Source organism: Stegostoma tigrinum, chromosome 2, assembly GCF_030684315.1.
Source record: "Stegostoma tigrinum isolate sSteTig4 chromosome 2, sSteTig4.hap1, whole genome shotgun sequence".
Lineage (NCBI taxonomy): Eukaryota > Metazoa > Chordata > Chondrichthyes > Orectolobiformes > Stegostomatidae > Stegostoma > Stegostoma tigrinum.
The window spans coordinates 58,294,050-58,319,201 of record NC_081355.1 but is presented as its reverse complement, the minus strand read 5'-3'; the positions used below and the strand labels follow the sequence as shown (position 1 = coordinate 58,319,201).

The window sequence follows — 25,152 nt, the reverse complement described above, 5'->3', positions numbered from 1 at the left end:
CTTCAAGAATAAACAACCATTGGCAAAATGTTTTATCAATGTCAATCCTCGCAGAGAAAGTTTCATTTCTCCTGTGTATGTTAAATATTTACAAATGAAAGCACTCATTCTTTCATATTTCAGCTTTAGTTATTTGCAGAATAAGATCTTTTAATAAAGCAAATCAAAAACATTGTTATTTATTAAAGAAACCTGGTTGATGGATCTTTTTATTCTGAACCTACTAGAGATTGAATACAGAGATAATGGGAACTGTAGATGCTGGAGAATCTGAGATAAAGTGTGCAGCTGGATGAACACAGCAGGCCAAGCAGCTTAGATGCTGCTTGGTCTGCTGTGTTCATCCAGCTCCACACTTTGTTATCTCAGACATTAAATACATAACTGGTCATATCAGTAACCGGTAAACCATTTAAATTTGCGCTGGGATCAGTAGTCAGATTGGACTCTAGAAAGACTGCGTACTCCTCCAACACTGGTCATAACATAATGATATTTCGTATTACTTTGATCTAACACTTCTACCACAAATCTGAAATATCTGAATCTCCCAATATTTATTTAACACTTCAGATACAGTACTGAGAAATCAAAAAAATTAGCAAAAATACTCATGATTGAAATCTAAATTTTTTTTGTTGTTTTATCATTCCAAGTTATTGCATTACCCAATAGTCTAAAATAAATAATGTACTCACCAACTGCTCTGTCAATTTAACAACTTGTTTTTGCAGTTTTTGGCAGTCCTTGTATTTTTCTTTGTAATGTTCTGCAGCCATCTGCAACCTTAGCTTTAAATCTTCAACTTCTTTATGTAGCTCTTGTTCCACTGTATTGTCAGCCACTGAAGAACCCTAGCATCAATTTGCCAAATGATAAAGAAGTTTACAGTTATGACGTTTTCATACATTACTCTGCAGCTGAGGCATGTCTGTACCTAGTTTGTCTTCAAGACCTTCATAATGGTGCCTCTTTGAATTAAAGAAAGTTTAAATTAAATCTGCAATTAATTTGCATACAACATTGCTCTAATTTGGTAGTTAGCTTCCGATTTCCATGGAAAGAACACCAACATAAATTATATTAAGCTGTTTTTAGATTCAAGTTATTTCAAGAAAATCACTGGTTGATGTAACAGTCACACACTGGAGGTACTAGATCAGGAGAAATTGGGATCTTTGTGAGATCACCAAATTAGAGACAACTGGCTATCTGCTATTCACTTTCAGAATCTGAACAGGCAATTATACTCTACACTGACTTTTTATTAAGTAAAACAACTTAAATTTATATCTAGCTTTGTCTCTAACTTTGAATTACTCTTACTTCAGAAGATTGGAAATGAACACCTGGAACTATATGCAAGGATCACAATATTCAGTTCTCACTGGTATTCTTGGAAAGTTATAATACAACAGCAACCTACTATTGGTCCTGAAAACCTGAAATAAAAACAAAAAATGTTGGAAATATTCAATGGATTAGAAAGCATCGGTGAAGAAGAGTGAAAGTTTCAGCTCAGAGACCTTTGTCTCTTATTCATTCACTGATTAGGCCAGCATTACTGCCCAGCTCCCTATTATTGCCCATAATGCCCGTAACTGCCCTCGAGAGGATGCTGGTGAGACACCTTCTTCAAACACAACTGTTATGGAGTCTGAGTATACTACAGTGTGGAAGTGAAGTCCAGAATTTTGATCCAGCAGCAGAGAAGGAACAATGTAGAATTCAAGTCAGGATGGTGTGTAGCTTGGGAAGGAAATTGTGATCACTGGTGCTCCCATGAATCTGCTGCCCTTGCTGCTCTAGGTGGTGGAGTTCACAGATTTGGGAGGTGCTGAAGGTGTTGTGGTGAGTTACAGACGTACACTAATGGCACTCTACATTGATGACAGAATGAATGAATGTTGAAGGTGGTGAATGTGATGCCCATCAAACAGACTAATTGTTTTTGAAGTTTGTCTTGAATGTTGCTGGAGCACTACTTGCCAAGTCAAGTGAATAGTATTCCATAACACTTGTTAATTATGCCTCATAGATTAGGGACAAGATCTGGAGAGCCAGAAGGCAGCAATTAGTTAGGCAATTTTTCCTTAGTTGAGGGGAAAAAAATGAAGAATACTTTGGTTTTTAGCTAAGGTGCAAGGAAGACAGTGGAAATATGAATTATAGGGAAGATCAGTTACAGGGTGAAAATGGGAGTGATGAAATGATAAAAGAGTTGGCACTACAGAGCAAAAGGGAGCAGTAATGAGATGAGTAAAGAAACAGACCATGCATGCAAAAGCAAAGACGAGAAACTCAAAGGCAAAACTGAACACAAAGAAAAGAGTGGGGAATTATTATGACAGGAAACCAGAAGCTTAGGAGAATGTAAAGCAATCAACCAAACTGTTTGGTATCCTTATTGTACAGGAGACAACACATCACTTGCAAATATTGTATATGAAAAGACGCAAACCACTGCATCATGTGGAAACAGGATGTGAGTTTGCTCGCTGAGCTGGAAGGTTAGTTTTCAGACGTTTCGTCACCATTCTAGGTAACATCATCAGTGAAGCGCTGGTGTTATGTCCCGCTTTCTATTTATCTGTTTAGGTTTCCTTGGGTTGGTATGTCATTTCCTGTTCCTTTTCTCAGAGGATGGTAGATGGGCTCCAAGTCAATGTGTTTGTTGATGGAGTTCCAGTTAGAATGTCATGCTTCTAGGGATTCCTAGAAGCACTGCATTCCAACTGGAAGTCCAATAACAAACACAGACTTGGAGCCCATCTACCATCCTCTGAGAAAAGGAACAGGAAATGACATCACCAACCCAAGGAAACCTAAACAGATAAATAGAAAGCGGGACATAACACCAGCGCTTCACTGATGATGTTACCTAGAATGGTGACGAAACGTCTGAAAACTAACCTTCTAGCCCAGCGAGCAAACTCACACCCAGAAGCTCAAACTGAGCTACAAATCTTCTCAAAACTCACTATCATGTGGAAACATTTTGAATAACGAGAAGAGTGCAAGTATAAAGGCTGTTATGACATCATTTACACTTGAATGGAAAAAAGTTATTGGAAGAAGAATGGATGTTGAGGATGTTTGGTGGTTGACAATTGTAAAGGGAGGCTGGCTTTGGAATTCTGAAAAGAGAACAGGAAGATGTGCTTGCTGGTAGCATCTCACTGGAAGTGACAAAAATGCCAGTGAATTTTCTGAGAGTAGAGAGTCTGGTGAGATGGAAAAGGAATCTTGTTGTCATGAGAAGGAAGCAAATGGGTTAAAGCTGAAGTGTGGGAAATAGGATGGATGGTGTCTAGGACCCTGGCAATTATAGTAGGGGAAATGCATCTTATTTCTGCACAAAGGAATACATAGACCATGAGCATCAACCTGACAGAGAGTTGAAGAACAGAATGGAATTCTTGCAGGAAGTATGATGTGAGAAAGTGAAGCTAAGGTGATTGTGAAGTTAATGGATACAGCGAATATTTAGTGATGGTTTATCTCTAGGAATAGAGACTAAAGTTGGTAAAGTGAAAGAAAGAGTTCAAGGAAAATGCAGGGAAGGTGACAGAATGACAAAAATTGGAAACCAGTTCAAGTTCAGGATAAGGACAATTAACAATGTACCACAAATATAGATGAAAGGCAGAACCCAAGTAACAGTGGAACAAGAAATGTTCCATATGCCCTACACGAAGGTTGGACTCACGGTCCAGGTTGAGACAGGCAGACAGGCAACTGGTTAAAGCACAAGGTAGAACTGCTGACCAAAGATCTGGTCACAAATGAGATTACGATAGGTGAGGAGCTCAGTACGTGGCCAAGCTCAAAACTGGTTGAAGTAGGAGCTTAAGGGGATAAAGTGCAGCCCTTTGCTAAGCACAAATCATTCACAGTCAGTCACAGAGGGGAAATAAAAGGACATTTGTAAACACAAGGCAAAGGGTATGGTTAGATGAAGTAATAAGATTGAAAGGGAAGACTTGATGCACGTTGATACGCATGAAATTTTTGAAGTTGATGATCAACTGATGACTAAAACAGATTTTAAGACAGATATTTAACTCAACGTTGAAGAATAAAAAAGGTTTGATTGCCTATATGAGGGATAGTCATATTGTAAAACACATTTACACTTGAAATAACACATGTGATGCAAATCAGCATATGCAACTAAGAATACATCCAACAATAAAATAGGGTATGAGAACTAGCTTTTTCAAAACTAAAAGGCAATTTAAATCAAATTGACATAAAACCAACAAATAAATATAATAAGAACTTAATTGACTAAAGCAGGTTGCTGGGATGAGTCAGCTGTTTATTGGTGAAATTCAAGATACTCGTGTTTTATTTTAATTTATTCAGGATGTGGGCATCAATGGCTGGGCCAGCTGTTATTGCCCAAGTAATAAAAGGGCAGTTAAGAGTTAACCACATCTCTATGCCTGGAGTCACATGTAGGCCAGACCAGGTAAGAGTCATAATTAGATTTTTAATCCCGGATTTCTGTTGAATTTAAATTCTACCATCTACAATGAGCAAGCACTGACACTTATTTTGTTAGAGATAAACAGAAGTGCCATTACACTATTGAACGTATTTAAAAAGAAAAAAGACTGAGAAATTTGGACGAAACATGCAAAATCTTTGCAGTAGTGGTGATCTAGGGTTCAATTATTGTAATATTACAAAAGATGTGAAACAGGAATAGACAAACCAGCTCAAATCAGTTCATTTCAGTCTCCATGTTCCACGTGAGTTTTCTTCCATCAAAACTCACTATCATTACAACCCATTCCTTTCAATCTCATTTGCTTCTCTAACTTCTCCTAAAAAATATATACACTTACTTCAACCAGTCTGTGGTCGGAAGTTCTGTGTTTTTAGATCACTTGTAGGTCAAAGAATTTCTTCTGAATTGGATTTCTTGGTATTATGAACTTAGATAATAATAACGTCAAGGGGAAAGAAGGGGATGAACTTATCAACTGAAAAGAATCTGCTTGATCAACTTATTTCCAACCCAATGAGGGAAAAGGCATTGTTGGATCTTATTTTCAGCAATGAAGTGAATCAAATATCCTTTGAGGAACTGATAGTGCGCTGTAACCACTGTGTCATTACATACAGGTTTGATGTGTTGAAAGGACAAGGAGCAATCTCAACTGACAGGAATTGAATGGAGGACAGCGAATTTCATTGTAACCTGAATGTATCTGTCCAAGATAAACTAGAATCAAAGAAATGCAGAAAATCTGTTATAGAAATGGAAGGGGAGATTATTTAGGTATGGGTGAGCTACAAGATCATTTCTACACACACCACTGCCTAGGCAGAGATCTCAAGCCCCAATACTACTCCTGGCCTGGACATGCAGCCGCACCCACAAACGAGCATAGTGGCCCTGCTCCCAACCCAAGCATAGTGAACCCACGAGAACACCAGCCTTGGTTGTAGAGACGTGATGTCCTGGCACCCAACATCCTTGGAGACATGCATTTAGATTTTTATTCTATCAGGGCAAAGACATTAAAGCTCCTCAATGCCTGACAAGGTGCATCGCTTTAAAACACAGGTGTAGCCTTTCCTGTTGAAAACCTGCTTTGTGGATCATGGAGCCTTCTACTTGTCCCAGGGTAAATTATCTGCCACAGAAAGACAAATAGCAAGGGGCTGTTCTGAGTGGCAAAATATTGGTGCAGCAGCAAAATCCAATTTAACGTGGTGCATAATGAGCTTAATTAATAAACAGGATAGTTGAAGAGAACGTTTCCCCATGCAACGTTATTATTCAAAACAGAAGTAGTAAGCAACTGATATAACATGTACCTTTTCTTTTTTTGATAATGCGGTTTTTAGCATTTGTATCTCTGCCTTATATTTCTTTTCAATTTCAGCAAGTTCATCTTTTAGCAAATCAATTTTTATCCGTGCATTGTGTAGATCACCCATGGTCTTGTCACGTGTATTGGAAGCATCAGCGAGCTCCTCAGCTATCAATGCAATTTTCTGATCACTTGCTTGTACATGCTCCTCAGCTCTACGCAAACGTTCACGAAGAACTGAAACTTCATCCTGAAAATCACAACAATTGACAATAAGAAAACATTTTATCGCTATTCTTTTGGTCACCAGAACAAACCGAAGATTCAAAATTGCAACGGCGAGTGTAAAGAAAAGTATCAGCCAACACTGCACATACACAATAATGCACTTTCATGATGCCAAAGGAACTTGCAAGATTTTTGAGATGTTAGATGATCTGAGAAATACATATAAAGGCAAATTACAACCACTGTCCAGTACACCGAAAATGGTGTACGCCACTGCAAATAAACAGCATGTTTTTCTGAGATGATCAAAAACAAACTTAGTTAACTGAAAATAAGCATTAGTAATAAGGTAATCAGAAAGGTCAACCCTTTACCATAACTTATAATATCTTTCATGTTACATTTGAGTTATCAGTGTGCCTCGTAACCTTCAGTTCTTAAATGCACTTCGAACTTTTCACTTCTATCTCAGCTCCAATCAGGCCATCTGTGACTTTGCATTTTATCCATTCCCATTCTAAAAGCCACTCTCATTCCAATAACTACGCCAATTCCTCCCTGTTCGATTCACAGTCTTCCTTGTTATACGGTCATTCATCATTGGCCTTCCAGCATACTCCACCAGACCAGGTGACAAGGCAAAAGTTCTGTATTCGCAAGCCGTTTCCACCTTTTCTATCTATTTGCTCAAAGATTTCACTTGCGTTCAAAAATCAACTTCCCAGATTAATGAATAGAATGATGGAATAAATTTATTGTCTGTTTCTCATTTTGTGCATCACATTGCCAGTAGAAATTGAAACTTCAGATGCAAATGATTAGAGCTTACATTTGATTGCCAAAATTGCCAAGCCAACCTCAAAAATCCATTCACAGGTGCAACCAGAGAAAAATCACCCTCATAAATAAAATGGAAGAGAACGAAAGCAGCCCCTCCACTCAACATCTATTTCTCTCCTGTGCTTGCAGTACGTGGAACACCCCTTGTTCCAGTCCAACTTGGGTCATTCCTCAAAAGGCTCTCTCTGGTATATTGATGGCATCAATGTCACTTTGGAATTGGAAAAACTTGTCAAGTTTGTTGCCAATTTCCACCCTGCTCTCACCTTCATCTGGTCCATCTCTGATTCCTCACTTCACTTCCTCGACATCTGTTTCCATTTCTGGAGATAGGTTTGTAGTGGATATCAGTGGCCAAACTATCGACACCTACAGTTCCCTGGACTGTACATCTTCACACTCTGCTTCCTGTAAAGACTCCACTCCATTCTCCCAGTTCCTCTGCCTCAGTTGCACCTGTTCTGATGACGCAAAATGTCACAAAATGCCATTACAACCTATCCTCTCACTCTTCCCACACCCCCACCAACCTCTTTCTTCAGCACAAGTACTATCGTTTCCTAGCTATCATCAGTTCTGAAGCAGGTTCATTAGACTCAACATTAACTTTGCTTTCCCTCCACAGATGCTGCAAGACCTGTTGATATTCTCCAGGGGGTCCTCAGAAACATCAGATCTTTTGTCAATTGAGTCTTCCCCACCACTACAGCTGACAGGGCCCTCAGCCGTGTCTGGCCAATCTCCCATACATCTGCCATTACTCCAGCTCTTCTTCCCTAACACAACATTGATAGTGTGGAAAGTGAGGACAGGCAGACCTTATCAGCTTTCACACGCCAAAGATGATAAGCCACAATTTCCATCACCTCTTGCCAGATGCCACCACCAGACACATAATGCTATCACCTCCCTCATCAGCCTTCTGCAGGGACCGTTCCCTTTGAGGCACCTTGGTTCACTTCTCCTCAAATCGCATGAAATTTCCCCAAGCAATCCAACATCCTTCCTCCAAGTTAAGTGGCAATTTATCTGCACTCCACTCAATCTAGTCTACTGTATTTGCTGCTCACATTGTGGTCTGTACATCACAGAGACAGAACGCAGACTGGGCAACTGCTATGTGGAAGACCTATGTTCTGTCCACAAGAGCAACACCACACTTTCAGTTAGCTGGCATTTCAACACACAACCATGTTCACGGGACAGCATTCTGTTTTGGGCTTGCTGAGTGCTCCAGCAAGGCTCAGCACAAGATGGAAGAACAACATCTCATTTCCTGCTTGAGGATCCTGCAGCCTTCAGAACTCAAGATCAAGTTGAATAATTTCAGAATTTGAATAGCTTCTTCCATGTCTTTTACTGATCCTCATACCCAGGCTCTGTCATGACATGGCTCCTTTCAACAAATCCAAACAACCAATCCATTTTCACTTATAGTACCCATTTTCTTTCTCCTGTGCATATTGCCACCTATTTCTTTGTCCCCCTAACTGGTGTTCTCTTTCGAGGCTCCATTACAACCTATCCTCTCACTCTTCCCACACCCCCTCCAACCTCTTTCTTCAGCACAAGTACTATCGTTTCCTAGCTATCATCAGTTCTGAAGCAGGTTCATTAGACTCAACATTAACTTTGCTTTCCCTCCACAGATGCTGCAAGACCTGTTGATATTCTCCAGCAATCTCCGGTTTTTGTTTAAATTTCCTTTCTGTTATTGACAAAAGGGACAAATGAGTGGAACAAATGGTGAGGATGCTCAGCATTGATTGCAGCCTCCTCTCTATTTTCCAGACTAAATGTAGTGACTGCAATGACTGAGTGCTTTGCAAAACACTTCCTGTCTGCCCATAATAATGACTCTGATCTTGCAATTGTTAGCCATTTCAAATACACCATCTTGATGTCAGGTTAACATTTGTGCTTTAAGTCTACTTCAAGGCTCCAGCGGCGCTCACACAAGCTCGAAGACGGTACCTTACTTTCCATTTTAGCACTTTACAGCCTTCACAACTCAACATTATACTTAAAAATTTAACAGCATGATCACCTCTTTGTTTGCATGGGTTAGCTCTAAATAAACCTACTTCTGATTACTCACACCAAGGAACTGCATCTATTTCGCATTAGCACTTCATTTGTCTTTTCCTGTGGGCATTCATCACCTGTTCTATCTCTCCTCTCACTTTCAGCAGGGTTTGCAGACACAATGTGTTCATCTCTTGCTGACTAAGCTACCTCAAGTAGTTTTGTGAGGAGCTTATGATATTTTAAAAGACTGCCTTTTCAGTCAGCATTTCTTACCATGTTAGGAGCATTAACTAACAGTTCCTTTTGTAATTTTTCTTTTTCTGACAAACATTTCTGTAGCCTTCCCACTTCTTCCTTGAAATGTGCCAGCATGTTTTCTTTATTTGCATCGAGATTTTTAACAGACTGCATCTCCATAACCAGCTTTGTGTTTTCAATTTCTGTATTTTTTGCGTGGACCTGCAAATAATTGAAATTACTCATACAAGTTAATTATTTTGTTCACTATTTAATAGAAATCAAATGCCTAGCAAATGAACATTTTTGTGAACCTAAATTAAACTTTAATGGAACATCATGCACAAGCACCAAAAGACCACTTCAAATCTATATAGATTTGAAAAAAAAACAGCTAAGATCTACATGGAACTCGAATGGATAACCTTCTGAAAAGCCATGGCAATACAAGGTCAGTATATTTATCTTTTGAGCACAAAAGAAACAAACTAAATATTAATTATTACAAAGGTTAATTATTTGGAAGTGGAAGAATAAAATGGCATTTTAAAATTGAATGAGTTGATCTGACACTGGACCACATGAAGATGGACCAAAAGGCTAAAACGATATCTTAAAGGTGGAAGGAGAGTAGAGTGGTGAAGACTTGTAGAAAACTTAATCGCTGATTTAAAAGTGTGTCAAAATTCAAACACGTAAAATCGTGAAAACAGAATAAAACTCAGGATATTGCTTTGTCAGAGTGGTATGGCTTGACGAAATAGCACTAATTAGTGTGTGTGCGCGTGTGTGGTTAGTTTTGTTCTGAAGTTATTTCAACATAGAAAGCAGCCTATAGTAGGTATACTGATCAGAATTTTTTTAGGACAAATTCCCTGCACATGTATTATGTTACGGTGAAGACAGTCAATGATGAGAGTCAACAGGTAACAGTTACATTTTGTACAAATTCCTCTTTGGTAACTGCCAGAAGCCAAAATTTTAGCCAACCAAATAAACTTTATTGCCTTCTGCATGCTTTACAGTAAGACATGAAGATCATTTGTGCCAATAAGCATGGTGAAGTCAAGAAATGGAAAAGATCCTGAATGTGTCCCTTTCCTGAACTCTTACTTTATGTTCTCAGCTGCGTAACAGTTGCACAGAGCGTTGATATGCTCTGGGTTGATTAATCAGGAATTATCTTGGAAGCAAAATACTGGGATCCTAATATTAGTTTCTTGATTTTATACAGTGTAAACAAACCTTAGGCTTTTCTTACCTGAATGGCCATTCTATATAACATAAATTTAACCTAAGAAACCAAAAGCTATTACATTTTTTACCTTGTAAAGCTCTTTCTCATCCTTTTCATTCTTCAACTGCAATTCAAGTTGCTCTTTTTCAACAATGAGTCTCCTCAGTTTGTGCTTTATGCTGGGGAAGCAATGGCATACTTTTAACTATGTCACAATATAAATCTCAAGAAAGTATAACTGACATCAAAATTTAACAATGCCTGAAAAAGGTCCTATTAATAAAACCATTTTAATGCCACAAACTAAAGTTTATCCCCATGCAGTGCTGCAGTACGCATCTTCAACATAGTCACATAACACAAACTCAGGCTGTAACAAAATATAACATTTCAATCCTGAAATTAAAAAAACCAAACACTTGAAAACTGCCACAGTCTTAAGAAATTGTTAACTTTTAGCACCTATTTTTAAAACATCTGTGAAGGTATTTTCTGCAAAAGGGGCTGAAGTCATAAAATGATAAGTTGTCTCCATTTTTGTACAAATAATTTTACAGCTCAAGAGTCTGCCAGCTGCCAGGCCCACTGCAACATTATAGTCTACAAGTCAGAGCTATTTGGCTATTTTTATAGAACAGTAATTAAGATAATACATCACTTAACTACTGAGGTAAAAGTATGACTTTTACCTTGACCAAAATATATTTCACAAATAATAGTGTAATACAATTTAACTAACACTTGACCAAAGTTGTTTAACATGAAAACAATTCTGAATGGAAGATTAGGCAAGATATCTCTTTCCATTAAAGCATCTATCAGGAAACAAAATCATCTTTTTCTTATTTATTTCAAAATTCAATAAAAGTCAGAATGTAAGCATCGAATTACTTAATAAAATTACACAAACAGACAATGAGATTGGCTTGAATTACAATGTTTCAACTGGCTGCTGCTCTGTAGGATTTGTATTTTGGACAAATTGTCTTGATTAAGTGTCTTATCTGAGCTGATCATAAAAGCCCCTTGAAATTTTTCTGCAATTGACATTTCAATGGAAAAATGACACATTTTAGATAATTATATGTAATCATGAATCTCTCACACTAAATGATTTTAACTCAATACAACTAACAATTGAACTGATTTGCGTTTTTGCCTTTGTTTATGAAGGGACGTAAGTTCAAGCCTGGGAATTATAGACCAGTGAGTCTGACTTTGGTGGTGGGTAAGTTGGTGGAAGTGATTCTGAAAGATGGGATTCATAAGCATTTGGAGAGGCAAGGACATTAGGAACAGCAGACATTGCTTTGTGTGAGGAAAATTATGCCTCAGAAGCTTGACTGAGTTCTTTGAGGAAATAACAAAGAAGATTGAGGACAGAGAGGTAGACAGTCATAGAATCCCTACAGTGTAGAAACAGGCCAGTGGCCCAACAAGTCCACACTGCCCCCTCCAAGGAGCATCCGACCGTGACTCATTCCCCTTATGCCTGCATTTCCCCATGGCTAAACCACATAATCTAGGCATCCCTGGGCACTACGGACAATTTAGCATGGCCACACCACCTACCCTGCAAATCTCTGGATTGTGGGAGGAAACCGGAGCACTCGGAGGAAACCCATGCAGACCCGGGGAGAAGGTGCAAACTCCACACAGACAATCGCTCAAGGGTGGAATCGAACCCGGGACCCTGGTGCAATGAGGCAGCAGTGCTAACCACTGAGCCACCATGCCGCCCAACACTGTTTACTTAGACTTTAGTAAAGATTTTGACAAGATTCCACATCATACATTATCTAGTAAAATTAGATTAAATGGGATTTAGAGTGAGTTTGCCATTTGGACACAAAATGGGATTAACAGCTGGGCATAAAGATGGTGGAGGGTTGTTTTTCGGACTGCAGATCTGTGACCAGCCTGTTCCACAGGGATCAATATGGATCCACTTTTGTTTGTCATTTATATAAATGATTTGGATGAGAATATAGAAGACATGGTTAGTAAGTTGGTGGATGGCACCAAGATTGGTGGTATAGTGGACAGTGAAGAAGGTTATCAAAGATTACAAAGAGATCTTGACCATTTGGGTCAATGGGCTGAATACTGAACATGTCCCCATAAGAGCTTAATTTAGATAAATGAGAGACATTGCATCTTGGTAAAACAAACAAGGGCAAGACTTACACAATTAAAAACAGGGCCTTGGGTAGTGCTGTAAAAGAGAGGGGCCTAGGGGTTCAGGTTCGTAGTTCTTTGACATCTGCACCACATACATGTAGGGTGGTTAAGGAGGTATTCAGCATGCTTGCCTTCATTGCTCAGACCTTTCAGTGTGAAACTTGTGACGTTATGTTGAAGATTTACAAGATGTCAGTGAAGCCTCTTCTAGAGTACTGTGTCCAATTATGGTCACCCTGTTCTACGAAGAATATTGTTAAAATTGAGGTGATTCAGAAGAGATTTACCAGAATGTTGCCAAAAAGGGAGAGCTTGAGCTATAGGGAGAGGTTGAATAGGTTGGAACTTGTTCCACTGAAGCATTGGAAGTTGACAGATGATCTTATGGAGATTTACAAAATAATGAGAGGTATAGATAAGGTGAATGGCAGGTATCTTTTCCCCAGGGTGGGGGCTTTCAAGACTCGGGGTATATTTTTAAGGTGAGAGAGGAGAAAGATGTACAAAAGACAGGAGGGGCAATTTTTAAAAAAAATACACAGAATGGTTCATTTTCGGAATGAACTTCAGATGATGTGGTGGCTGTGAGTACAGTTACAACATTTAAAAGATATTTAGTTAAGCATATAAATAAGAAATGTCTGGCGAGTTATGAGCCAAGTGCAGGCAGGTGGGATGAGTTTAGTTTGGGATTATGGTTGGCATGTATTGGTTGGACCAAAGAGTCTGTTTCCATGCTCTATGACTCTATAAGTGTTTTGTTTCAAAAACACCTTTCAAAGCAGTGAATTGAACTTAACTTCAGTCAAACATTTTTTGTTGCTATTTCATGGGACTTTCGTCATTTCTTTTCCAGTACATATTTTGCATTTCCCCTCCCAACTGATCCCAGAGATTTTGATTACTTTCTGTTTAAACTCACTTCTGCTATTAGATTCAGGGTCCAAAATAGCAAAGAAAAGAAATTAGTGTTGCTCTTGGAATATTTTTAAAAATTAATTTGGTACATGAACAATGCTACTAAGACAAGAATTTATTGTCCATTTCAACTAACCTAGAGAAGGCAGTCCTATGGTACAGTTACTGTTGAGTCCAACTATTGACCGCCACTTTTTTAATTTAATGATTTTTTTTATTGCTCCCAAATTCAGTAAAGATTTTGATCTGCAGAACAAGTGCCCTGTACACTTGAACATTCACATTCCTGCCTGGTATCTTGCAGCAAGTATCTGTAATTGCTCTTGATCTCAGCCATTAATTCATTTCTTTTCTCACAAATGCTATGTTCTGCTATCAGAGCCTTTATTTACTATTTTTTGAAATCTATAGCCTCGTAAGATCGTAAGTAAGAGGAACAGAAGTTGGCCCTTCATCCTCTTGAGCCTGTTATCTACGAGCACATCAAGTTTGCAAATTCTGCCTCTTCTTGCCGTATTCTGAATATCATTAACTTCTTCATTACATTGGTCTCTTGTTAAGCAATTTCCCTTTAACTTATCGACTCTCATTTGAACCCTTTCCCTTGCAACATAATTTGAAGTGCTCTCTACTGCTTCAGGTGTAAGAATACTGGTTCCAGCAGTGTTTAGGTCAACAATACAGCTCATACCTTTAACAGTGCTGGTGCCAGTGCTCCATGAATCAAAACCTATTTTTCAAACACCAATCTTTGAGCCATGAGCAGCATTGAGCTTCATGAAAGTAGATGGGACTGCTCGCAGCCAGGTAAGCGAACAATGCTTCATTCTTGTCTCGTATTTGATAATTAGGTTTTAGGAAGTGACAATGAAAGTTACTCGCAACAAAATTCTAGAATGACATTGGAGAAAAGGTCATTGAACTAGCTAGAGAAAATGGGTGGACCTGCTCTGAGGAAATCCTGCAACAATGTTTTGGGATTTAGATGATCGGATTCGAATCCTAACCATAAGCTACCTTGCTTTGTCCCAGCTATGGCACCAGCCTCACAGTTGCCTCCGCTGCAACTCCAAATGAAGTGAATTTTGCTCAGGCTCTTTCTTGTCACACTCCTTCAGACATTACCTTTGTGTCAAGGGCAATCACTCTCACCCCACCTTATTCCAGCAATTACTGGCAAATATATCTTATGTATGAAAATACATGTTTGCAACAGTTTGCTACTGAATAAAAAAAAAGCAGGAAGACAAGAACATCAATTTGGTGATGATGAGGTTGGTTAGGAAGAGAATATAACATTGATGACTGGCATTATGGGGACGCGTTCATATGCTTTGGAGGGCTAAAGACTAAACGCCCATGGCAAATCATAAAATTTTCCTATAATTATGAATTCATATAGGAAGCCAACTCCACAGCACAGGAAAGTTTTCATACCTGTCTAATTCAGTTTCCTTTACAATGGCTTTCTGGTTTGCAGTTACGATATCTTCTTCAAGTTGAACAATTTTTGCGACTGCTTCCTTAAACCTTTTCTCAATGTCTTCTTTCTCAAGTTTTAAGGCTTCTGAACTCTGGAAGAGATCCTAGTCATAAATGTGAACAAAAACCAATGAAGGAGGGAATTGAGCAAAGCAACAAATTAGAATTGTTTTTAATAAACCTGTTTGGATATTCTGACACACTTCTATGGCACATAGGGCTTGAACCTTGACGTATTGGCCCAGAGGTAGGGACACTACCACTTCACCACATGTGCCAAATTTGAACTTGTACTCACAGCAAATACTTCGACTTATTTGAGTTTAACTGTTGCAATCTTTGTGCAAACCTTGCAACTTATGCAAAAATTGGGACAGCTACCTCACTAGTCAAGCAACAACCCAACTCAAGTCATACCTATTTCAGCCAATGTCACAGGCTCTTTCGTCACTCACTAGTCAAAGAGGAGGAAGTTGATGATCTATGGGTTTGATTCTAACTTAGGGGTATGCAGTAAACTAGTGAGCAAAAGAACCTTTGATTACCGCGTAACCAAAATCTTTGTTCTTTAAAACCTTCCTTAAGGCAGTTACTTTCAAGATCTACAGGATGCAGCACTGACAGAAACAAAGTTTGTGATGAGACTGAAGAGACAGATAAGGAGGCCAACAGGGGCCATGCAACATCTGCATCTGGACATGCACAAACCATCAATGTGATGGACTGGTTCGGAAAAAGTACGTAAAAAAACATAATTAAGCAAATTCTGCTCAAAGTTCCTGATCCTGGGATAAATCCAGGGCTCTTGGAACAACTTATAGCCATTTTATCGTAAACCGGTTTAGAAAAGTTGTTACACACTTCTGGACTAGGTGAGACCTGAACCCAGGTGTCCTGGTTCATTCATAGGAAAAATTACCATGGCATCATAAAAGCCCTCAATGGGACAACTTCCATTTCTTTTCAATCTGGCAAAGCTCCGACAGACACTTAACGTCTTTTTCTCTCCCCAATCACTAAACTGCCCTTGGTACTTAGAACTCAGCTTTTCTTCAGTATTTTTTTGAATCAACTAGTTTGGACATTTTATCACACACCTCTGGAGCAAGTGGGACTTGAACCTGGACCTCAAGACTCAGGAGGTAGGAACATTATCACTGCACCACAAGATCACCAATATTAAAAACTGTTCATTCGTAAGTTTGAGCATTTGCTGGGACCATCCGTATACCTCTAAGGAACAACTGGGACTTGACACCAGGCCTCCTGACTCAGGGGTGAAAACACTACCATTGTGCCACACAAGCCCTTTGGGACAACTTTCAAGCGAAAAGATTCAACACCAAACACATGGCAAGTATGAAGTCAACAAGATTTCCTTTAAAACAATTCTTTCCATGTATAGTGCTAACTTCTCCTCTCTTCCTTCCACTAATCTTTATCCTTCTTGCTATCAAGAGACAGAATTCTGCAGATTTAAGAATTATGGAAATAAATACAACTTCAGATCGCCAACAAATGTCATAGCCAAAATACGGCACTGCTCTTATACTTGGAACTAGATCTTTACTTTTAACACACTAAGATCACAGGTAATACTGCCTAATTTGAAGTACATAGAAATTGCAATTGAAAATCAAAAACAGATTGAACCTTTAGCAAAGCAGTTATTACCAAAAAAGGTCTAATTTGGATAACTATCCAAAAAAAAAAGCCATAATATGCTCATATCACATTAATTTCACCAAATATAAAGGAGATATGAAGGCATATTTAAGATTTTGTTCATGAAAATTCACTTTGCACAACACAATACCTTCTGTTTCTGCTATGAAAGATATCTTAATTATTAGGCATGTTCTGTCAGAGATGCTCAAATGTTCAAACATCAAACAGCGGTCAAAAACTACTCTGTCGGATATCTAAACAATTTTTGTTGTAATTTTTAAATTAAATGACTTGTAAAATGAATAGTTGTTTTTCAAGTCTGTTGCGAAGTTGTGAAGAGTACTGGTGGACTGGAAGGCAGGGCATCAGAACTTGTTTGTAAAATGATAGGGAGGGGAACAAGTGCACAGCCCCTTTAAATGATTATGTTTTATTTTGGCTTGGAAATTAAAGAAAACAAAAAGGGCAGGCACACAGAGACCTCCTGAAATTGAAACATTGTATCAAAAGGCTGTGCAGTCAACAAAGCCGGCAATAGTTCGATTTGTTTTTAAGGCAAATAGTTTGAAAAATCAACCAATTAATTTGAACCAGTCACTTAGAAACAAAAACAAAAACTGTTAAAATTAAATTTAATGGTTTTAACAACCCAGGGCCAAACCTATTGTAAGAAATTAATAGATCATCAAGGGCATAAAAGAAGGGGACATTTGAAAACTGGTGCAAAAGTGAACTACCATCTGAAGAGAAACTCACAGGCTCTCACAAAAGTCTCAAAGCTCTCAGTGTAAGCACTACCTAACTAAAGGTGCTACGGAACTCTTAGCTAATATTTCCGATACAAGAACTCCACGGACAATAGCATGCCTGACTGGACGACAGCGGATAAGGCAAAGGGCATTCTGGAAAACCTAACCTGGTTGTAATTGAGAGATTAAGTCTTAATTTTTTTTTGATTTATATAGATGGGACTTAATTCTATTGGAACAGCATGCGATTAGAATTCTGTTACATTCAGAAGTAGTTAGTAGTTAAGGGGCATATTGTTCGATTTGTTAGCAATTCTGTTAATTTGTTAACTGTTATGGTTAGGTAAATAAATTGTCACTTGTTGATTATAGAGTGACAATCAGGAGTTCATTTTATTTCCTCTTTCCATTATAACAGATTGGGAGGTGAGAAGCAGGTTATACCAATTTTCACCTTTCCTTTAACAGATTATGAGGTGAGGCAAGTTTCTCTGGGTGTTTTAATTTTAGTTTTAGTTATCAGACAGGGGTCAACCTCTACTTTGTAATAAGTCATAAAGAATAAAAATACATATCTACAAAATAAATGTATTGCTTCAATTTTGGAAAGTCCAAATTAGTATTAAAGGCAGGCATCCAGTTAGCAACTTGCATTACTCACAAAGCCGTTATGTTAGTCATGTGCTTCTAGGGCTAAAAATTAAAAAGTCTTGCAGAAAATATTGCAAATCAAATGAAAAATATCTGTCTATAATTTAAGAACATTAAGTCTTAGATGGCCCAAGTACTATATATTCCAAATATACATTTGATTTAAAAAAAGGAAACAAAAAGAAAAAAAGACTGACATGATGCAACTTTTTAAAATATTTTCGTTGTGTCCAGAAGCATTTTATAGCTAATCAAGCACTTTGCTGAAATTCAGCGCCATTGTAAATTCAGGAAGTGAATGACTCATATTGCACACTCCAAGGTTCAACAAATCATAATGAGATAATGACCAGATAAACACTGCCCCGGTTAAGATTTGTTAATTACAGAAGCACTTAATTTTTTTGTCTGACTAAGATATGGTAGGTATAGGCGAGTACCTTGACGTTGCAGGGAAACTTTGCTTAGTGCAAAGGAGATTTTGACATTCGAGACTGGTCCGTTAATCCAGTTCTAACTGGCCTAGAAACACAGTGGAATCTGCAATTTACTCCACACTAAGTATACGGATGACTTTCTGGAAGTGGACAAATCTACGATGTCTTCTAGACGAATACAAAGGAGTCATACAACGGCTTGGCCCTTCTCTATAAAGGACTTCACCAAAGTTGGAGCAAATTACTTCAGATGCAGGAATCTGTACTGGAAAAAAAATGCTGAAAATCACAGCATGTCCGACAACATTCAAGGAGAGACAGCGAGCTAACGTTACAAGTCTAGATGTAGACACTCTGATGTAGAGACATCTAAAGTTGAAACTTTCAGCTTGCTCTCTCTCCATGGATGCTGCCTGACCCGCTGTGATTTCCAGCATTTTCAAAGTTGTTGAGATCAGGCACTTAAAAAAAAGTGTAGTTGTCACTGGAAACAGTATTTTTGAGTGTTCACAAAAATTACTGCATCTTTCCGACACAAAACAGAAAATTAAGCTCAGAAGTCATCCTTCATCTTTGAAGAGAAAGACACAAATTATCAGAACTCTAAAATCCTTTGAAACACTTACCTTGTAATCCTTTTTAATTTGGTCACAGACTTCTTTTTCATGATGAATTTCTTTTTCAATTTTTTCCATTCGCTCACCTAATTGGAGTACTTCCTCTTCAAGTCCAGATTTAGTTTTCAACAACTCCTCCTTTTCTTTCAGTAGCAGTTCAACCTTTTGCTGAATATGTAAATTAGAGATCCAATTTATCACACCAAATTCACAAGCTAATTTCAATGTTCAAAAAGACAAGTTAAAACAAAAATTCAAAACTTTACAACAGACTAAAAATCAATTGACCATAGCTTTAACATTCCTTTGTTAACTAGAAGAACTATTTACTATTTATTTAGCCACTGCATTTTTATCTCTATATGTACTTCCCAGAATGATAATTACATGGTGCATGCAGATTCAATTAACCTCCAAACCTGCTGTCAACTGAGACTGTAATTATTTCTGGCTTCCATCCAACTGAGCAGATTCTATAACTGGCCCAAAACGAAGCACTGCTTGGTCAATTACAAGTTTAAAAACTGATATAACTTCCACCTGATCTGTGCGTTTTAGTTACAAAGATCATGGCAGAAAATTAAGTTGGAAAGAGCGTACAGAGAGAATCTATCCAGAGTTACTGTACCAAAATAGTTTTGCTAGGCGTGTGTTCTGAAATGATTGTCATGATGTCCCTCTGTGGTTAACTCTGTTGACCAAAAGCAAATTGTGCCAGTGTGACATACAGAATTTATTTCAGAGCCTTGGCCACATTGCTTTGAAGTATAATTGACAAGTGAAGTAATGAGCTAGGACTTAAAAGGTTTCTGTTCAATTAAACAGAAAAAAAACCTCCAGATGCATCCTATGGCTAATGTTATGGCTGTTCAAAACCTTACTGTGGTCTTGTGGATAATCTTTATGCATACTACCAAAGCAGGTTTTGAAGCAGTGAAGATTTGATTTTTCTGTGATAACTTTTACAACTGTATACCTTTGACAGGTTTAGGGGAGGAATACCTTATTTATACAATGTATTTTAGGGGCATCAGAAAAGTTAAAACTATGGAGGTTAATTAATTCACAGCTATATTTATTATAACCATGACACAATATTTTGGGATAGTTGGAAAACTGACAAAATTGAACATGACCCATGTACTTGGAATAATAAAACTCAGGTTTTGTTTAGCCTGCAAAACCTTACAGTGAATATAACACTTGCTTGAGACCCTTGACTGAATCGGCAGATTTCATACTTCTGAAAGCCATATATCCAAAAACAAGATGCAGCAATTATGGAATGTCACTGGAAAGGACATCAAATGAACATTTTTAAACTAAATTACGTTAATAGTTAGCCAAAGTAGAGTCAATGATTTGGATGGAAGGTTCTGTTTCAGTACTGTATTACTCCATGACTCTATAACCATATTAACTTGCTTAAAATTAGATTCAGTGGGCCAGAGCTGAATTGCTACAAGCATCTGATGACAGAAGTATGACCTTATAAAATTCAAAATGCAGATAAGCAAGTGGTTAGACATCAGAACAAGGCCGCAACATGTTATTTTACCAAAATGATGTTGAGATGCAAACTATGTAAATATTACTGGCAACTTTCATAACATAACAGCAGAAGAAAGAGGCATGGGAGTATTGAGCCAGCTCCTCCACTGAACATACTAATTTCAAATTCAAATTCAAAATCACTTACCTGCACTCTTCTCACATAATTCATCAGAAGATCAAAAATCTGCCAATGTAAACCCTAAGTATTTTCAATGACCCAGCATCCACAAACCACTGAGGCTGAGAATTCTAAAGACTTACAATCCTCTGAATAAGAAATTTCTCATCCATTCTGAATGATCAACCACGTAATTGTGATGAGCCCCATGCTGTAATTCCGTAAACCAGGAAAACAACTTTTCAGTTTCTACCTGGTTAAGTTCCTTCTCAACCAGACTCAGTTCCAACAAAGGGCTGGCGCTGTGCTCTGCAACTCCTGCACTCACAGTGCTTTTGGTTCTACTTTGGCAGCGGTGCATGGTCTAACTAGCTCAGCCCAGTACAGGACCAAAAGTCAAAGGTGACAGACTTATGAGTCCTGCACAGTGAGTGACATCACTGTGCATCAATCAGACACTAAGTATTGTGCATTCCCCCATATAGTGAGTGACAATACTGCTCACCAGACACTAGCAGCTGTTCCTACCTTCACAGTAGCCTTCTCACCTTACTGTGGCACACTGGCTGAAAACCACTGCTCCACATCACATCTAAAGCTGCTGCTGCTGAACTCACAAAAAGCATTTAGGGAAAAAAAACGCCTGAGCCGTTGATGGCTCAGTTTACAGTAATAACAATAGGATTGGCTGAAAGTGAGGGATGGTGCAGGAAGCTTCCTCACTCACCGTTACACCAGGAAAAAGACACTCAGCAGCTGTATTATCATCCATGGAAAGACAAACAGAGCTAATGTTTCAAGTGAATGACCTTTCATTAGAGCCTACAACTTTCTATAGAGGTACAAGTATCCATTCTTCCTCTGTGAGCTTCAGATACACCAATGTTTTGGATTAATCAGGTCTACCTCAGAAAGCTGTGAGCATTCATTTGCAGAACATATTGAAAACTAATGTTGATAAAGGACATGGGAATAGCGTGAAAAGGTGGGGCTAAGATCAGCTATCATGTTGTTGGTCAACTCTAGCTCATTTCTTATGTCTTTTCTCAGCAATTCATACATATTCCAGCAAGGATAGATGCTCTAGAGCAGGAATCCTAAATCCAGAAATGGTGAAATCACATGTAATAATCTAGCTGCCTATTAAGGGACAGCATTAGATGGTAAAATACAAAAAAAAGTTGTGAAGTACCTCAGCAATTTGGGCAGTAACTATCAGCAGAGAAAAACACTGAACCAGAAACTTCTTCAGAACACCAGAGTTTCCTTATCCAATAGGCTACTGAAGGCACTCAATTTAAAGCACTTAAAAAAGTTGACGTTTCGAGCCTAGATCCTTCATCAGAAAAGGGGGAAGGGGAGAGGGTTCTGAAATAAATAGGGACAGAGGGAGAGGCGGATCGAAGATGGAAAAGAGAAGGTAAGTGGAGAGGAGACAGACAAGTTAAAGACGCAGGGATGGAGCCAGTAGAGGTGAGTGTAGATGTGGAGGTAGGGAGGGGATAGGTCAGTCCGGGGAGGCCAGACAGGTCAAGGGGGTGGGATGAGGTTTGTAGTTAGGAAATGCGGGTGCAGCTTGAGGTGGAAGGAGGGCTAGGTGAGTGGAAGAACAGGTTAGGGCGGCGCGAGCTGGGCTGGTTTTGGGATGCAGTAGGGGGAGGGGAGATTTTGAAGCTTGTGAAATCCACATTGATACCATTGGGCTGCAGGGTTCCCAAGCGGAATATGAGTTGCTGTTCCCGCAATATTCAGGTGGCATCGTTGTGGCGCTGCAGGAGGCCCAGGATGGACATGTTGTCTAAGGAATGGGAGGGGGAGTTGAAACAGTTCGCGACTGGGAGGTGCAGTGTAATCGGTCAAGGCAAAGTTATCACAATTGAGTTCAAAGTGTTCAATTATATTAGAAGGATATGATTACAGAATTGGTGAATGAGTCTTTTTAATCTGTTTCACTTGATTAGAAAGAACAAGTCCAATACTAAAAGAGTTGAGATATTTGAACTTGGAACAGAATTGCACTATGGATATTTTTTAATGTTATAACTATTACCACTTATTTGTATACAACAAAACCTCCATTTGACAACAAGATCTAGATTTATTCTGTATACTAGGTTAATACAGCAGCTACTTTGAACATTTGAATTAGACTAACATTCAAGGAATCCTACCTCAAGAAAACTTGTTTTTGTTGTTACCACCAGCATGTCAGAGTTTGTGTCATCTTCCATGGTCAGCAAATCATCTGTGGGAGATGGCACACGGAACTGAAAAGGTGTGCTTGCACCTCTGATTTCTCCCTTGTTGGTTACATAGCAAAACTGGTAAAATTCTCCATCATCATTTGGAAGATAATAACCTGTTACAAGATACATATTTTTAATATAAATATTTCTTAACTTACATTCCAATTCACTTAATTTTATAAAATCTTCATCTTAGTTGTTAACTTAGCAATTTCAAATCAAAGAAAGTCATTGCAGATGTTCAGAAAACAATTCAGCTAATCAGCACCATGCAGATTATTTAAACTTACACAAAATCAACCACTAATGACAAAGATATATCCAGCAATGCACTGGCAACAAACATGACTGAAATTCATCTTGATAGTTGCTCCCTGATTTCCGAAATTCCAGAATCTTCCAGCCACAGTAAAAATTCATGCAAGGCAATCAGCTACTTAAAAGCAGCAGCAGTGGATTCTTCCAAACGTGTTCAAGTTTGCTTACCTTGGAAAACTATGACACGATTAAATGAAACTCCTTCTGCATAATTTTCAGGTACTTGAGACCACAGGAATGTATAGTAATCACGAGCAGTGCTCCAACCAACCTAAACAGGAGAAAATACATCAATCTTTCTCAACAGTTTATCTCAACATTTTAACTTTAGGTACATTTTGCCACTGTAAATGTTGATTCCGAAGAATACCTTTGTGACATAATTCTGAAATCAGGCATGTTAAGAAAATTTCATGATAAATCCAATGTAAAAATGATTAAACATAACAAGCAACAGTAACATCAACAAATGCTCATATTAAGGCAAAGTCAATACTATGTGCTATGGCACGAGATGCAGTCCTCTTACAGATCAGCTACACTGAGATAAGACCAAAAGATCTCCACCAGTCTACCCAGTGCTGCAACATCTGGATTCACTGCCAGTACAAGGAGTAGTGAGGTTAACAATATACTTGCATTTTATGAGGGACCATAAAAAACTATGGGAAAGAAGGGATTAGAGGATTACGCGAATAAAGAAAGATGAGGATGACTGCAAGGTGGTTCAAGTAAGGCCTAAATATATGGACTGGTAACCTGAATACCCTGTTCCTATGATGGATATTTCAAAAATTCATTTTCAGAGTCTAAAAGAACTTGCTGGCCTCAATTTTTGTTTTAAAAAATTGGTTACACCCTATTCTTCCAGGGTATAGTTGTCAGTTCTCCTGGTGTATTCTTTGGGAGTTGTTTACTGCCAATGCACCTTCTCAGTCACTAGCTTTTAATAGCTGAAAATTCCAAATTTCTATGTTTTCTTCCCTCTTAACTCCTTTTCATACTAAGGAGCAGTCTCATTGCTCTACTCTGTACAAATCCAAAATTTTCGATCCACGCCAGGACTTCAATGACTAGAAACAAGTACAGCACAACTTCAGCACCATCTCGCTGCAAAGGTACTTCAGGCCATTGGGTGATGGTACACTGCCTTTGCAACAGATATAAAAGATAACTAATTTGAAGAGATTTTAACTATTTCAACATTATTAACAGAATATTTATATTGCACATTTTTGTACCGATTTGATGCCTGACCATGTAGAATTTATACCCTCTTTTAACATCAATTAAAAGCAAAAATCACATTTGGGATCTGAACCACAAAATTGTATTGTGAGTTGATAAAAGGGTTAAACAAGAACAATGAATTGTTTTCCTCTTTTGCGCACTGAAATTAATTCTCCAATGTTCTATTTAAAATCACAGATGTCTACATGTTCATGTCACAAACATAATTAGGGGATCTTATCATCCCCTTCTACATATTTTCTTATCAACCTGTTCAGAGAAGTTTCTGCACGCCCCGGGGCAGTTGGAACTTGAACCCGGTCTTCCCAATGTACCACAAAAGTCTCCTCATCCCTTTGCAGGGTCAACATTTTCCAAATCGTGAGGCACAAGTGTGCCTTACTGGGAATGCAAATGCAGCTGATTATTAAAGAGTAATACATTGTGAATACACAAATTGAGATCATGAGTCCAATGTGTAAGCAACTTTATCCTGTTAACATGTTTACTAATTAAAATGGAAATATACAGCCAAGTGTACATCGAGTTTTAACTTCTTCAGTTAATGAATCACAGCAGACATTT

The 25,152-nt window shown here is 38.3% G+C and overlaps 1 protein-coding gene across 2 annotated transcripts in view; it reads right to left on the bottom strand.

Moving 5' to 3' along the window:
- tax1bp1b (Tax1 (human T-cell leukemia virus type I) binding protein 1b) overlaps positions 1–25,152 on the bottom strand; it is a 130,792-nt gene that overhangs the window by 31,774 nt on the left and 73,866 nt on the right. For both annotated transcript variants that reach the window (XM_048557898.2, XM_048557888.2), the window contains exons 3-10: positions 23,506–23,608; positions 22,945–23,132; positions 19,111–19,269; positions 14,935–15,083; positions 10,487–10,577; positions 9,198–9,383; positions 5,833–6,078; positions 699–854 (exon numbers count right to left, since the gene is read on the bottom strand). In XM_048557898.2, the coding sequence (XP_048413855.1) occupies positions 699–854; positions 5,833–6,078; positions 9,198–9,383; positions 10,487–10,577; positions 14,935–15,083; positions 19,111–19,269; positions 22,945–23,132; positions 23,506–23,608 (1,278 nt within the window). The remainder of the gene's footprint in view (positions 1–698; positions 855–5,832; positions 6,079–9,197; positions 9,384–10,486; positions 10,578–14,934; positions 15,084–19,110; positions 19,270–22,944; positions 23,133–23,505; positions 23,609–25,152) is intronic.